Source organism: Canis lupus, chromosome 10 (genome assembly GCF_048164855.1).
Source record: "Canis lupus baileyi chromosome 10, mCanLup2.hap1, whole genome shotgun sequence".
Taxonomy (NCBI): domain Eukaryota; kingdom Metazoa; phylum Chordata; class Mammalia; order Carnivora; family Canidae; genus Canis; species Canis lupus.
Window position 1 is genome coordinate 69,595,154 of NC_132847.1, and position 16,609 is coordinate 69,611,762.

General features: G+C 52.8%; 1 protein-coding gene across 1 annotated transcript; it reads right to left on the bottom strand.

The window, feature by feature from the left end:
- Window positions 1-1,139: 1,139 nt before the first annotated feature.
- On the bottom strand, window positions 1,140-12,039 carry ALAD (aminolevulinate dehydratase). The gene is made up of 12 exons (XM_072842430.1): window positions 11,913-12,039; window positions 5,928-6,112; window positions 4,979-5,029; window positions 4,419-4,515; window positions 3,948-4,083; window positions 3,745-3,828; window positions 3,573-3,661; window positions 3,280-3,335; window positions 3,103-3,190; window positions 2,923-3,009; window positions 1,927-2,056; window positions 1,140-1,296 (listed from the first exon to the last, which is right to left on the bottom strand). The coding sequence occupies exons 2-12, from the start codon at window positions 6,038-6,040 to the stop codon at window positions 1,235-1,237; spliced, it is 993 nt and encodes a 330-aa protein (XP_072698531.1). The 5' UTR covers window positions 6,041-6,112; window positions 11,913-12,039; the 3' UTR covers window positions 1,140-1,234.
- Window positions 12,040-16,609: the final 4,570 nt, after the last annotated feature.

Genomic DNA, 16,609 nt, shown 5'->3' on the forward strand with positions numbered 1-16,609 from the left:
TCTGCAAGGGCCTCCCCACCGGCCTCTTTCTCGTTCCCCCTTCCCTGTTCTCATGGCAGCCGTGTAGGAAAGGGGAACACACGTAACTACTGGTTGAGATCCTCCAGGTGGCTTTCTATCCAATGCAAAATGAGACCGAGCTTCCTACCAGGTACAGAGCCTACCCTTCCAACCTCTGGTCCCGTCGCCACCCTGTGTTTCTGTACCCTGCTTTTAGCAGCCCTCCCACCTCCTTCCACTGCAGGACCTTTGCACATTTTGTGCCATTCTTGTGGCTTCTGATGCACTTTGCTCTGCTTTCTGGAGGATCTTTTCTGGTCCCTTGACCTCATGGAGGGCTTCTTAACCACCCTCTCAAGAGACACCCTTGGTCCGTTATTCTGTCTCAGACCCTTTCCTTCAAAGTCCTAATTACAATTTGTAATTGGTTTGTTTTCTTGATGAACATCTGGCTGCCTATTCTCCTTCACAGATTCCACACAGAAGACAAGCTGAGACCTGTCCTGCTATATGCCCAGTACCCAGCACCATGCCTGGACACAAAGCAGATGTTCTCAAAAATTCTCTCTTCAACAGAAAAGCCTTTTTGGTGATAGCACCTCCAATCGTCAGGAACTCTCTATTTGCTTCTGAATTTTGATCCTCAGGCAGTGTTTCTGCTCATTAACCAGTAATTCTTCTCTGGGTATATGGCTGACAGCAGAACAGAGGATCTCAGGCGGCCTGGCAGCGTGGGTCTGCGCGGGCGAATCATCTTCCAGTGGAATTAAAGCAAACCTTAACTCTAAACCTGAAGATGTCACTCTAGGTCTGTGGGCCACTGCCCAGCTCCACTGCCAAAGGCCTCGGGCTTTCCAGAGCTTCTCATGATACAAGATGCAACTTGCCCTCCTCTACCCTAATGCTCCAAGCCCCTCTCCTAGGCCTCACCAAGCTTGCACCCTGACCTCCTAGTGGCTTTCAAGCTGAGGCCATGCCAGGAGGAGGAGCTGGGGTGGCGGAGGTGAGCCTCAGTGCTGACCCAGGGGAGGAATGGGGAAGCCTGGGAGGCTTGAGTGGTTAAAATGTGGCAGGCTGGCAGAAAGTACCCGGGGCTGCTGGATACCTGCCAGCGTGTGAATAGGAAGAGGGCACGAGGGCACAGTTCTAAAGTAGTATTTACTTTGGTTTTCACTTCTCTAAGGCCCTGGGACCTTTTAAAAGTTCTAGCTGTTGGTCTTGTGCTCGGTCTCCATCACTCCTCCTTCAGCCACTGCAATAGCTGAGGTGTGTAGTAGGTGATGATGATGTCGGCACCTGTGGGGGACAGATGCAGGAAGGGGGAGAAGCCTGGCATCAGCTCTGGGCACCCCTTTGGGGAGACGAGGGCCAAGAGCAGAGGGGGTGGAAGGCTGCTACCATGAAGGGGCACAGCTCGTGGGCATTATGACATAAGATCAAGCCAAGCTCCGGGCAGTTACAGCTCTGCACACCGTGCGACCCTGGGCAAGTCATTTTCGCTTGCTGGGCCTGTTTGCCAACGTATAAGGTGCAAGGTGGGGAAATGAGTAAGCTGTGAGGGCCCTCCTCAGGCTGTATGCACACCAACAAAACCAGCTCCCATTTGCAGAGTGGAGAGCATATGCCAATGACATATATCATCCTCACTCAATTCTCCGGACAACCAATGTCGGGTGTTTTATCCCCCGTTTGCAGATAAGGACTCTGAGGTTCACGGACATGGCTCAGCTAAGGTCTCAAAACCAAAAAGTGACAGAGGGTTCTTCCTTCACTGCTGCATGCTGTGTTCTGCAGTTCCATGTCCCCTCCTCTTTAGATCGCTGCTATTTCCAGGCATGCGACGTCTCAACTTTATTTCCCTCTCTGGGCAAAGTGCCCATCAGCCCTGTAGCCCAGGTCAAAAAAACCCCAGCCCCGCCTGTTCACCTGCGCGGCGGAAGGCGGTCATGGCCTCCAGAACAGCAGCCTTGAGATCAAACGCCCCGGCCCGGGCTCCGTGCCACAGCATGGCAAACTCTCCGGAAACGTGGTACACGGCAAGAGGGAGCTCAGGGTGCTGCGGAAAAGCAGTGGGAGGCGGACAGGTGCAAGGGCGGAACCTCTGGGAGTGTCCCTTCCTCCCAACCGGTGAGCATCTTGAGCCCCATGCCCTGTGTCACTACTGCTGGCAGCCTGACACATTTTTTTTTTTTTTAAAAGACTTATTTATTAGGACGTCTGGGTGGCTCAGTGGTTGAGCATCTGCCTTCGATTCAGGGCGTGATCCCCGGGTCCAGGGATCGAGTCTCGCATTGGGCTCCCTGTGAGAAGCCTGCTTTTCCCTATGCCTGTGTCTCTGCCTCACTCTCTGTCTCTCATGAATAAATAAAATCTTTTTTTTTAAGATTTTATTTTTTAATTTTTATTTATTTATGATAGTCACAGAGAGAGAGAGAGAGGCAGAGACACAGGCAGAGGGAGAAGCAGGCTCCATGCACCGGGAGCCTGACGTGGGATTCGATCCAGGGTCTCCAGGATCGCGCCCTGGGCCAAAGGCAGGCGCCAAACCGCTGCGCCACCCAGGGATCCCTAAATAAAATCTTAGAAAAAAAACCAACTTATTTATTTTAGAGAGGGAGGGGGTGGGGCAGAGAGAGAGAGAGAAGCCTAAGCAGGCTCCCCGCTGAGCCAGAGTCCGATGACACTTGATGACACTTGGCCCCATGACCCTGACTTGAGAGTTGGACACTCAACCGACTGAACCACCCGGGCGCCCCAGCCTGGCTCATTCTTGAATGGTGAAAGCACAGCAGCTCAAAGGCCCTGCGCGCCCTGGGGCAGGTGGCTCCGAACTCAGAGAGTCTGTCAGTCTGAGATCCCAGAGCCGGCGGACAAGCTCCCTCGTCTCCCTGGGCCCCCGCTTGTCTCCGCTCTCCTGCTCACCTTGTCCTTGACCTCCCGCACAACGTCCAGGTAGGGCATTCCCGGCTTCACCATGAGCATGTCGGCTCCTTCCCGTACGTCCCGGGCCTACGGGAGGAAGTACCATGTGGGGCACGCACAGGAGGTGAGCCGGGAGGGGGACAGGCCGGTGGGGCTCCTGCACCGGTCAGGGTCACTCACCACTGCTCGGAGGGCCAGGCCCCGCGCTCCCGGTGGCAGCTGGTAGCAGCGGCGGTCTCCAAAAGCCGGGCTGGACTGCGCTGCGTCCCTGGGAAGCAGAGGCGTCAGTGGGGGTGCTCCAGCTTTGGGCTAACGGGCCAGGGGTTTGAGAGCAGACCTCTGCTAATCCTCACTCACCGGAAAGGTCCATAGAAACAGGATGCAAATTTGGCACTATAGCTCATCACTGACACCTGCGGGCAGACAACGAGGGTGGAGGTTTCAGATGTCCCCGGGTGAAGTGACAAGGAGAGACAGGATGTAGGCTTTGGTCTAGTCCCAGTAAAGCTCTGAGTCTCCATTGAGCGGGATCCCAAAGGCCTCACCAGGGCTGTCTGCACTTCTGTGATGCTTAGCAGATACGGGGGCAGGGCTGGCCCAGGCTTTCTCCTTACCTTCCCCACACCCCCCGCCACGCTCCCCGCCCCTACCCTGTTGCCAAGTCCATGTGCCATCAGAGCCTCCTTGATGGCCTCGACGCGTCCATCCATCATGTCCGAAGGGGCTACCACCTGACATCCTGAGGGGCAGAGGGTGGCCTTCAGAACTCTGGGACCTGCCTGTCCACTCTGCTACCTCCCTGCCCCGGAGCTGCTCACTCACCTGCCTTGGCATAGGCCAGTGCCACTTCTGCTAGCCGCTGGCGGCTCTCCTCAGCCAGGAAGGCCCCATTCTTGCTCAGGAGCCCTGCAGGGACAGGCAGCTGGGTTTGGGGGAGCATCTTGACCCCTGGCCCACCCACCCAAAGGGGGACTAGGTAGTGGAAATGCAGGTGGCAGCAGGGCTGGTGGAGGGCGGGAGCTCACCACAGTGACCATGGGAGGTGTAAGGGCACAGGCAGACGTCGCAGGCCACCAGAAGGCTGGGGAACGTCTTGCGCAACAGGCGGATGGCCTCGATAGCCGGGGAGTCCTCGGAGTCGGCTGCTGAACCCCGCTCATCCTAGCGGTGGCGGGGGGACACAGGGAACACGTGCTCCGTGAGGCCCCCAAGAACCAGGATGGCCAGACCTCACAGGGTGAAGCTCCCTGCATGGGAACGCAGGCAGGACAGTCCCCATTTTGCACAGGCCTGCCCAGTCAGGGTGTCACGGCCCTACTTATTAGCTTCCTGTCCCTACGTGGGTGCTGTCATGGGGGGGCGTGCCCCTGGCCCTCCCCCAGAGCAGCCTAAGGCCATAACGAGGACGTGATCAGTGCGGGAGCTCAGCTCACCCTCACCCGACCCTCCTGTGACCCTCCACTGTCCTCCCCTTGAAGCTACTTCTGCTTCTCCACCTTGGGGACTCTGCTGGGGACTCCAAAGACCAGGACACAGCGCAGGCCCTCTTCCACCAGGGGCTTCAGCATCTCTTCCAGCCGGTTTACACCATACCTGCGTGGAGGTGGGGCAGAGGGGCTGAAAGAAGGTAGGAGGCAGGCAAGGGTCTCCCTCGCCCCCCTTTAAGAGCCACGCTGCAGCCGGTACCAGGGGGGCTCAAGCCACACAGCACAGGGAGGGGTGGGAATGCTCCCACCAAACAGATGGAAAAACTGAGGCCTCCCTGGAAGCAGCTGTGGAAAGCCCCCCAAGGTTCTCACTGAACTCCCATTTGCAGCTCAGCTCTCCTTTGCAATGGCCTCTGCTATGATGTTTCCGGTCATGAATGGGTAGCTCATCCCTTTCTGAGGCTGCCTCTTCTGTTCTGGAACAACCTTGTCCCTGAGAAAAACCCATCTCTCTACTGAGCTAAAGTGAGCTTCTCCGGGTCTTCTACCTCTGGGTCTGCTTCCAGGCACCTCCAGCTGGGAAATCTCTCCCTCCATCCTCCCCGGGCCCTCCCCACCACATCTCCTACCTGGCCACTCCTGGGAGGCTGCTGATGGGCTGTACGTCATCAGGAACGTCCCTGCAAGAGTGGGGGGCTGGGCTAAGGACTGGTAGCTGTGGGAAGGGCCATTGGTGAGGGAGGGCCTGGGAGGGGTGGCTGGGGAGATGGGAAGGAGCATGGAAGTGGGGATGGAGGGGGGAGGTTGGGGTCCAGTGTCTGGTTCCCTGCCTGGCCAAGCCCAGGGCCTGAAATAATAACAGGAACAAGAGTGACAGTGACAACAGAAGCAAATGGACTAAAAGAACACTTAATCATACGAAGGAGTCAAGCGGCTATGAACTTGGGATTCTGAAGGCAGAAGGCCCTTGCCTGTGATCCCAGCCACCTGGCTAGGTGACCATGCCAAGTGGAACCATTCTTTGAGCCTTGGCCCTTCATCTGTATTTGGGTGGATTTGTTCATTCATTCGACTAATACCGAGCGCTTATCACACACCAGGTACCATTCACTCTCTGGAGATACAAAGTGAACGAAACAAACACAAATCCCTGCCCGCGTGGAGAGGACACGGTAGGGGCTAATATCCATACTGTGCTCCTATGAAAACTGTCAGGGCTGAAGGAGATAATCCACGTAAGCTTGCTCAGCAGAGTACCCGGTACACAGTAAGCGCTCAATAAATGTCAGCCATTGCTGTCATGAATAATCATGACTGCCACCTCTCACACAGACATATAGATCTTTACAATCTACAGGACAAGCCTTCTCAGCTTCTGGCTTATTGCAGAGCTTAGGATAGCGGACCAGGGAAATACTATTCTTAGTTTTCAAATGGGAAGACAGTTCTTTTCAAGGTTTGTTCGATTCCTAAGACTGTTGTCCTTAACCCACTCTCTTTCACACACATATACACTCTTTCTCTCACACACACACACACCCTGCAGATCAGAGGCGTGCACCGTTCCTGGGGACTCACGTGACAAAGATGGGGTAGATGAGGTTGGAGGCACTGAGGGTCGTGGCGGCTGTCTGCCAGGTGCGGAGCAGCGGGTGGAAGTAGCCGCTGTGCAGGACCGACTGGGGCTGCATGGTGGGCAGCGGGATCACGGCACCTGGCTGGTGGGAACCGCAGGCTCCTGAGCGGTGGCTGCACACTCAGCTCTGGGGTGGGAGTGGGGGGGCAACAGGAAGCACATGAGACTCGGTCCCTGTCCCCAGGAGATGGTCAACCCCCCCACTCCTGGATTCCTGCCTCTTCTGCTCTCTGGCCAGCGCTCCTCCTAGTGTGGCTCACCAATCCCTGCGGCTCTGAGGCAGGGTTAGGCAGAGGAAGGGAAGTAGGCCCTTTGGAAACTTCCTGAGCTGTGGGACTCTAATAATCTCAGATCTGGGCTTGTATTTTATACGGTCTCTTTTTCTTTTTCGGTCTCTTTTTCTAAAATAACCTTTCTCTAGCAATTCGATACAATTTTTTTTTTTGTATTTTATAGAAAAAAAAAACCTGCAATGGATTGGAAATTAGGATAAGCACTGACCTAGCCAGTATTTACACTTTGTTTATTCCATGAAAAATGCTGTGATTGGCAGAAATTTTATTTTTAAAAAGATTTTTATTTATTTCTTCATGAGAGACGCAGAGAGAGGCAGAGAGAGAAGCAGGCTCCCTGCAAGGAATCTGATGTGGGACTTGATCCCAGGAGCCCGGGATCACCACCTGAGCCAAAGGCAGCGCTCAACCTCTGAACCACCCATGTGTCCCGCCTCCTGTAATTCAACCTCTAGAGAAAAACACTGTTCACACCTTGGTACAGAGACTTCTTGTCAGGCACAACCCACACTAAGAGGATTAAACAGCACAGGCCCGACAGATAGACAGACCCTCCGTAGGGTGACCGCCTAAGTGGTCTTTTCCAGCCTGAGAGCCTCCTGCTGTTCCCCAGCACAAACCACCCTTGGCTGATTTCTGATTCTGCTCACCCCGTTCCCTTTACCTGAAACGTTTGTGGGCTCTCCACAACCTCTCACCCCCAGATCCTACCCGGTGTGCCCACCTTCCCTCCCCCACTGAAGCTCCTCTCGCCCAGATCATAATCTCTCTTACATAACAGCTCTTTCTGGATCTACTTTATCTCATTCCAGTAGACAGAGCTTCTGCAGGGCAGGATCCACAGTGAGTTCATTTCTGCCTCCCCCCCCCCCACCCCTGCCCAGCACCCTGGCACACGGTAAATATTTAACAACATAACTACTTATTGCCTTAAATATCCAGTAAGTGATATAAGACAGAAGGAAGCTGAGGCCGGGGGTGGGGGGGTGGGGGGCAGTGCCTGGGTGGCTCAGTGGGTGAAGCATCTGCCTTTGGCTTGAGTCATGATCCCAGGGTCCTCGGATCCCAGCTCCCTGCTCAGTGGGGACCCTTCTTCTCCCTCTCCTCCTGCTTTTTAAAAAATAAATATCTTTAAATCTTTTTAAAAATATTTTATTTATTTATTCATGAGACACACAGAGAGGCAGAGACACAGGGAGGAAGAGGAACAGGTTCCATGCAGGGAGCCCGAGGCAGGACTCGATCCTGGGACTCCGGGATCACGCCCTAAGCCCAAGGCAGATGCTCAACCACTGAGCCACCCAGGCGTCCCTAAATAAATAAAATCTTAAAAACAAAACAAAAAAGAGGGAAGCTGGGGCATTAACACTTGTTTCTTGAGCACCAGGCCATTCTGGGCACCTGCACACACCATTTCTCACTCAGGTGGCACTACGGTCCAGGCTGATGGAGGGCTCAGGGAGGAGCTGCCCTAAGTGAACCATGAGTTTGGAGGCTGGAAGAAGCTTGCTGGAAATAGTCGGGGGGCTTCAACTTGGTTTTTCAGGATGCGTGTGTTCAGCTTGGCAGAGGGAAAGGGGAGGATGTTCCCTTAGGAAGGGAAGAAAGAGGCCAGGGTAGGGAAGGAGGACTGGCTGTGGGCTTTTCTGAGGCTGAAGAGGCAACTCTTTAGGGGAGGGGACAAGAGGGGACCACTGAGGGCAGGGAAGATGAGCAGGGGTGGGGGTGCGGCCTACTGAGAGGCTCAGAACCAGGAGCAGAGTGGATGGAGCAGAGGGGCACACACACTGCGGAGCCGAGGGGAGGACAGGGAAGGCCTGTCGCGAGGCAGCCAAGAGCCAGTCTCTTGGGGCGGATGCTCTGAGCTTGTGGGACCCACAGGGCAATGGAGACAGGGACGAGGCAGGAACAGGGTGGCGGGGCGCTGAGCTTTCAGAGGTGCCTGGGGAAATACCCAGTAAAGGGGTGGAAAAGCTACCAGATAGTTCCTTGTATGAATGGGACCCAGGGGTCCAGAGAAGGGCAAGGACGCATTCAAGGTCACACTTGGTGAGTTACGAGGCTGTAAGGGCAGGCCTAGAAACCTCGTGTGTCATCCTCCAGGTGGGGGGTGGGGGTCCCCTAGGACACTGATAATGCCTCTCTCCCCAGTCTCTGGGGTCCCTTTCGCTCCCTCCCAACCAGCTCAGGGGCCCATTTTATCCAGTTCCCCTCCTTGGCAGGGCGGGCTGGGGTTATCAGGAGCCACACAGAGACCCACCTACTACCACACCCCTAGGCCAGCCCTATCATCTGACACAGAGGCAAGCCAGGCCCCCCAAAGTCATCCCGACCCCCAAACGAGCAGTCATTCAGCACACAGAAAGTCCCACGTGCCCATTTTGCGCAACATTTGCTGTCAGGTCGGCTGGGGGTCAGCTCACCTCGGAGAGGTTAAGTCCCTCGCCCAAGACCACACAGATGGTCAGTAAATGAGCCAGAATTTGAATCTGTTCTGGACAATGAGTACACGGTTTTATCTACCACCCCCCCCGACACTGAGGAACACTTGATTCAGCGAGCAGGTCTCTGCCTATACGATCTGCCCGTGGGTCAGCGAGGTGGAGGACGCACAAGAGAAAAACATCCCGAGCCTTGTGTTATGTGCTGGGCACGGGCCTAGGTGCACATGTATCTCATTTCACCGCAGAGATTATTCTGGCTCTTAGTGATAAGGAGACAGAGGCTCTGAGAGGTTAAGTGACTTGTTCCATGTTGTTCTAGAGAGTCAAGTCGGATTTTGAGCTCATCTCTGATCCACTTCCCAGAGAACTACCTGTATTTTATTTTTTAACATTTTATTTATTTATTCATGAGAGACACAGGGAGAGGGAGAAGCAGGCTCCATGCAGGGAGCCCGATGCGGAACTCGATCCCAGGACCCCGGGGATCATTACTCGAGTCAAAGGCAGACACACTCAATCACTGAGCCACCCAGGCATCCTGAGAACCACCTTTATGGCTTCTGGAATCCAAAACTGCATTCTACTGGCCTCAACTACCCACCTGTTTTAGAAGCCTGGGTGAACAAATGCCTTCTGCTTATCAGAAGCAGCAGAGCACGGCTGCCTAGGGGCTTTGCAGCTCAAATTTTACCACGAGGTGGTGGGAGGGTTGGTGATAGGGGCAAGGGAGTGGGGTGAGGGTGGAAGAGGTAGGTCTGACTAGGGCAATTCTTGTTTCTGTTTCTTTAATAATGTTTGGGTTAGGGAGAAATTTGCTTTGAGAAACAGGTGTCAGTGCTGAGAAAATTTGAACTCAGGAAAATCGCCAATCCTGTTCATCTCGCACATTCTGAAGCGGGAAATGAGGAGCGGAGAAGTACAGGATTTGCTTGACATCCCACGGTGAGTCAGGTACAGAGGTGGATTTGACCAGGAGTCTCTCCCAGCTTCCAGTCCCGTGCCCTGTCACCTCAACCACACGCGGTCATTCTGTTACAACAGGCACTTAATAAATACCACCGAAGAGAAAAACAGCCCTTGAGCCAGACTTGCTTGTTTGCAGAGCCAAACCCATGCCAAGGTTTTGCTTCGCAAAAAAAGTCCCTCAGGATTGGGAGATTTCCACACATTTGGGAGGGCACTTCTTCCAAATTAAGGGAGCCTCCAAGCCACAGCTTAAATCCTATGACACTTCACTGAAGCAAGAGCAAGTCACCAGGGCACCCAGCACCTCTGCTCACCCACATTAGACTAGGTTAGCTTAGCTGGAAGGCAGTACAGGGCGGTGCAGAAAGAACCTTGTTTCAGGATCCCATGGTCCCATATCTGCTCTGTGCCCTGTGTGTCACTTTGGGCAAGGTTGCTGGCCTTTCAGAGTCCTTATTTCATAATCTATAAAATGGGACTGATACCATCAAGCTTGCAAAGCTGAGGAAATTAGATTAGAGATAGTTAGGAGGTACGTGCCTGGCACTGGGTAGCAGCCCAGTAAACGTGTAAGCTACTTTTATCATCATTAGGAGAAGTGAGCTGGAAATAGACCCCCTGGAGTCATCACAGGTGTGCCATCACACCACCCCAGAAGGGAGAACTTTCACGCAAACCCGTGTGGCCGCAGGGTCTTCCAAGATATCTCCAGTGGGGTCCCTGCCTTCCAGCAGCTTCTATGGTGAGGAGAAATGATCACCACACTGACACTACAGGAGAGGGGTGGACTAGATGTTATCTGTGGGAGGGGCCTGTGTCTCCAGGTGTCAAGCATGGCTTCATGGAAGAGGCAGTTTTGCAGACTGATGGTGAAGGCATCTATCTCCTCCTTAGATGGCAACTTCCCCAATCTGGGCCCTAAGAGCTGCCACTGTGGGAAGGGGGGTTAGAAGAGCTGTGAGCCTGAACACCCCCTTCACACCACCCCAGCCCCAGGCTCATGCTGTGCTCTGCTGAGGATTTCAGAGGCTGTGCTATTGGAGAGAAAGTTGGGAGCTGCTGCCAACTCTGGCAGGCCCTGCTGCTGGCTGGGGAGGAGGCAGTCAGGAGGGCCAACTAAGGTAGAAGGTGGCCAAGGGCTGAGAAATCCAAAGCCCCAGAAGGGCTCAGGAAAGCAGCTGTCAGGCAGGTCTGAGAAGGGCCCAACTGCCTGCCTGTTTATTCAACCAGCATTTCCTGAATATCTACCCTGGGCCTGCCCCAGTGCTAGATACAGGGATTAAAGAGAAGCATGAGACTGGGGACCCGGGCCTTGACGAGCCCAACCTCTTCTGGGTTTAGCCATCTGGAGCTACAGGGACAATGTGCCAGTTCCACAGACTCCCAGAACATCTTGGCTAGGAAGCTCCTTAAAGCCTTTTGACTACGTCATTGAAATGATGGTGAAACTGGGCTCAGAGAAAAGACGGACACTGGCTCAAGGTCAGGCAAGGGGTCAGTGGTAGATGTCGGGGTCAAAATCCAAGCCTTCAGCAGCCCAGTTCTCAGCCCACCATTAGCCCTCGATACTTGAAGTACAGACTTCAAAGCAGCTACCAGCAGAGGTGGGCTGGTGGAGAAGGGGGGGGTGTAGGGGGGAAGGAGGAGGGAGGAGGGAGGATGTGGACCCTGGACTCGCCTGCAGCTGGCAGCCTGATGGTTACGTGTGTGGGTTTTGGAGTCTGTAGACGTGGGTTCAAACCCTGATTCCGACACTTTCCTAGCTGTGGGAGTTCAGTGTCTGCACCTGGTAAATGGGCGCGTTCTCCAACTGACCTCAAAGGGCCTTAATGGGCCCGTTGCCTTAATGGGCCAATGCATGGGACTTCTGTAGAAGCGCAGCACCAAGCGCCTGTTCCTGCCTCCACTTCCGTGCCTCATCCTTCGGGGCACTTCGGGCTGCTGTGTACTGGTGGGCAGTGTCCACGGGCCGCCAAGGGAGTGGATCCCGGGAGGAGGGGACGGTCGGAGCCGGGCCCCCCAGGGCTGCGGCCACGCTCCAGCCCGCGCGGCTGCAACCCAAGCCCGCTGCAGCGGAGCAACCTACGCCCGAACAAGGGCTGCACAAGGACCGTGTCCTCGGCTGCACCCGCGACGGGGGTTCGGGGCCCGGGGACGCCGGGCTCTCGGTGCCACCGCCCCCACCTCCAAGGGCGCCATCCCCCGGAGCCCGGCCCCCGCTCACCTGCTTCCTCAAGGGCTCGGGGCCGCCGCTCCCGCCGCCGCCGTAGCGCCTTCTAGTCTCCCGGGGCCCGTGCGGGGGCGGGGCGGCTCGCCCGGAAGCAGCTCCCCCTCGCCGCGCCCCGCCCCCGCCGGCGCGCAGGCCACGCCCCCTGCGGCCGCTTCGCCAGCGGGCTGGTCAGCTCGCGCGGAGGCCCCGCCCACGCCCGGGGAGGCCTGGCCAATCGGGTGCGCGGAAGGGCTGGCGGGCCCACGCCCCGCCCCCCGGAGCCCCGAGCTCGGGTGCCGGAAGGCCCGCCGGAGCCCACGTGGGGGCGCGGGGCCGCTGCGGCGGGGCCCTGGCGGAGGGGAGGCGGTTGCAGCCCCGAGGTTCCCCTTACCGTCCTCCCCTTCCCAGCCTGGCGCATACTTGGCGCCGCTTCGTTGTTGAAAGAATAATTGGGGGTTTGGGGGTTAAGGACATTAAAACAACACCTTAGATCTCGGGGTCCTGCAATCGAGCCCCCCGTTGGGCCCCCTGCTCAGGGTGAAGTCGGCTTCTCCCTCTCTCGCTCCTCCCTGCTTGTGCTGTCAAATGCATCTTAAAAAAAAATAAAAATAAAGCAACAACAACAAAAATAAAGCAACACCTTAATACCCAACACAATAGCTAAGTCCATTTTTGCAGACTGAATATTTTAAAGCTGTTGAGTTCAGCACCAGGCTGCCTTCCAGGTTTTCAGAGAAAATTAATTCCAGCGTAATTACTCAGGGCCTGCTCGGGGTACCATGGATGGAGAGATGTGATGTGATGTGAAAGGTATGGGCGCTCCGGAAAAGCGCCAAGTCTAATGGGGACATCAAACGGATCTGGGATGGGTACAGTGTGAGATTTGACGGCAGGTCTGTGCGGGGGTTTGGGTAGAGTATGTGCAGAGGCAGGAGGGAACCGGTGACGCTTGGGGCTTGGGGGAGCTAGTAGGATTGGGTGGGTGAAGTAGGGGTGGAGATTAGGACCTTAGTAAAGGAATGCCTCCATAAAGGTGCATCAGGGATTCTGGAAAAGCTGACTTTGACTTGCTAAGGAGGCCAGGGGGCTGATCGTATTACACTTCCTTTCAGATTTTCTCAAAATCGGTACTCCAAACCTGTTTTTTTTTTTTTTAAGATTTTATTTATTTATTCATGAGAGACACAGAGCAGCGACACAGGGAGAAGCAGGCTCCATGCAGGGGGCCTGATGTGGGACTGGATCCCAGGACCCCAGGACCACACCCCGGGCCAAAGGCAGGCAGTTAACCTCTGAGCCTCCCAGGTGTCCCCTCCAAACTTGTTTTAAAAGGTAGAGAGGCTTAAAGCTGGGGAAATTTGACCTGCGTAATTTCCAGCTACTAGAGCTCTGATCTGTGGCCAAATGAGGGAGGTGGTAGAAATGAAGTCATATTTTTTTTGTGCATTTATGAGTCAGGGACCGTACCTAGCGTTTTGCATTCACTTATCTAATTTTGATGAGAACTATGTTACTACCCTCATTTGACAGACTAGGAAGACAATCTCCAGGGAGATTAAATAATTTGCCCTATGTCACACTGACTTTCTCTGCAATGCCTGCTAGTTAGGTTCCTTCAACTCATAGGGGTAATTAGTTTATATTCCCTGTGCATTTCTTTCACGACACCTGTTCCATCTCTGAGTTTATTGATAATTAAGCGTAATTAGGACCATCTACCTCAAAGAGCCCCCAAAGAGTGAGAAACTTAAGAATGCTGCTGTTTGGTGTAATCTATTTTTCACATGTCTCTTATTCTTGGCAGAAAGACCTGCTTCCATTCTCCACCCTGCATGAGTGGCGGGTGGCGGGAGGGCAGTAAGAGGGAGAGAGAGAAAGAGAAAGGGAGAGAGAGGAGCGGACTCTCTGCTGAGCAGGGAGCCTGATGGGGCTTGATTCCAGGACTTTGGGATCAAAACGTGAGCCGACCAGGTGCCCTTAATCTTTCAGTCTTACCCATAAAAAGTATTGTGAATGCAACAATATGAATAAATCTTAAATATAATGTTGAGCAAAAGGAGTCAGACTAAAGAATACATATTGTATGATTCCATTTATAAGAAATACAAACCAGGCAAAATTCACTTGTACTGTTGGAAGTCAGGATAGTGATTACTGTTGGGGAAGATAGGGAGTGCCTGGGAGACCATAGGGGCTTTCTAGGGTGCTGGTCATGCTGTTTATTGATCTGAGTGTTAGTTACATGGATGTGTTTGTGCAAATTCATCAAGCTTTACATTTATCTGCACCATTTAATATGTTATACTTTATTTTATTTAATATTTTTAAAAGATTTTATTTATTTATTCATGAGAGACACACAGAGAGAGAGGCCCAGAAACAGGCAGAGGCAGAAGCAGGCTCCATGCAGGGAGCCGGATGTGGGACTTGATCCCAGACCCCAGGATAATGCCCTGAGCCAAAGGCAGACACTCAACCTCGACCGCTGAGCCACCTAGGCGCCCCAGTATGTTATACTTTAATAAAAAGTAACAACAGGGATCCCTGGGTGGCGCAGTGGTTTGGCGCCTGCCTTTGGCCCAGGGCGGGATCCTGGAGACCCGGGATCGAGTCCCACGTCGGGCTCCCGGTGCATGGAGCCTGCCTCTCCCTCTGCCTGTGTCTCTGCCTCTCTCTCTCTCTCTCTGTGATGACTATCATAAATAAATAAAGAAAAAATATAAAAAAAAAGTAACAACAACAACAAAAACCCCCACTGGACTATTGTGAGTGCTTCCCAGGCAGGTATAGGGCCTTGTGCTAAACGCTTTGAAGTGAGTAACAATAGGGATTAGTGGTTGCCAGGGGCTGGAGGGAGGGAAGCATGGGGTCTAAGTGCTTGACAGGTACAGGGTTTTTCTGGGGTGATGAAAACATTTTGGAACTAGAGAGAAGTGATGGTTGCGCAATATTTTGAATGTGCTAAATGCCCCACATTGGTCATATAATTTTATGTTCTGTGAATTTCATCTCAATTAAAAGATAAAATGGGGGCGGCACTTGGGTGGCTCAGTCAGTTGGGCAGCAGCCCTTGGTTTTGGCTCAGGTCATGATCTCAGGGTGGTAGCTCAGCCTGGTGTTGGCGGGGAGGCTCCACACTCAGCAGGGACTCTGCTGGAGATTTTCTCTCCCTCTCCCCCTGCCCCTCCCCCTGCTCACTCACTCTCATATAAGTAAAATCTAAAAACAAAAAAAAAACAAAAAAAAAACCCTGGTCTTAAAAAAAAAAAAAAGATAAAATCGGTTCACTGAATGCAATGTGGTATTCTGGAATGGATCCTGGAACAAAAAAGGGCATTAGGTTTTTTTTGTTTGTTTGTTTTTGTTTTTTGTTTTCTTTTAAAAAGGGCACTAGTGGAAAAACTGGTGAAATACAAGTAGTTTGGTATTTGGTAGTTTTTTCTTCAGTTTTGACAAATGTACCTTGGTTATGTAAGATGTCAACATGAGGGAAAGCTGGGTGATTACATGAGAACTCTGCACTCTGCAACTTTTCTGAAAACTAAGATTGTTCCAAAGTAAAAAAAGTTCATTAAAGAAAAAAAAAGAGAAAGAAAGAGAAACAAAGTCACACACAGGGCCGCTAGAATAGGATCCTAGCTTTCATAAATAAATTGGTGGTAAGATCTTGAGCAAGTCACTTCTCTCTGATGAGCCTCAATTTCTCATTGGCAAAAATCGGATTAGGTTGCAAAAGTAATTTCTTATTTTTTTAAAGATTTTATTTATTTATTCATGAGACACACACAGAGACGCAGAGACACGGGCAGAGGAAGAAGCAGGCTCCATGCAGGGAGCCTGATGTGGGAGTTGATCCTGGATCTCCAGGATCATACTCTGGGCTGAAGGTGGCGCTAAACAGCTGAGCCACTGGAGCCGCCCTAAAAGTAATTTTTTAAAAAAGATTTACTTGAGAGAGAAAGAGCACGCACACACAAGTGGGGGAAAGGGCAGAGAGAGATGCAGACTCCCCATGGAGTTGGGGAACCCCATGCAGGGCTGGATCCCAGGACCCTGGGATCATAAAGTGAACCTGAAGTTGGATGCTTAACTGGGCCACATGGGGGCCCCAGTAGTTAAAAAAAAAAAAAAATCTCTATACTCGATATAGGGTTCAAATTTATAGCCCTGACATTGAGTTGCACACTTTGCTGACTGAGCCCCTCAGATACCCCTGAAAATGTAATTTTGCACTGGTAAAAATGGTAACCTTTCCACCCTCCAAATCTAGATCAGAATCTGTAGGCATGAAGGGTTGTGGCTTACAAAAGATGAGATTTTTGCCTTACCTTAGTTAAGCAACCTTCAAAATTCAGATACCACCACAGGAATGTTAAAGGTGTGCTTGGAAAAAACTAGTTGATAACCTCAGATTTTTCCTTTTTTTTTTTTTAAAAAGTAATTTCTAGGGATGCCTGGGTGATTCAGTGGTTGGGCATCCGCCTTCAGCTCAGGTCATGATCCCAGAATCCAGGATTGAGTCCCGCATCACGCTCCTTGCGGGAAGCCTGCTTCTCCCTGTCTGTGTCTCTGTCTCTCATAAATAAATAAAATTTTTAAAAAATTTCTACACCCAGTGCAGGGCTCAAACTTACTACCCTGAGGTCAAGACTCAGGCTCTACCAGCTGAGCAACCCAGACACCTCTTAAATTCTGTGGTTTTAAGTCAGAAT

Excerpts from the sequence above, each read along its gene's own strand:
- ALAD (XM_072842430.1), bottom strand. The coding sequence starts at position 6,040 with ATGCAGCCCCAGTCGGTCCTGCACAGCGGCTACTTCCACCCGCTGCTC. Across the intron at positions 3,829-3,947 it reads CACCTCCCATGGTCACTGTG|GGCTCCTGAGCAAGAATGGG; the intron begins GTGAGCTCCCGC and ends CTGTCCCTGCAG. Across the intron at positions 1,297-1,926 it reads GACCGCCTTCCGCCGCGCAG|GTGCCGACATCATCATCACC; the intron begins GTGAACAGGCGG and ends TGTCCCCCACAG.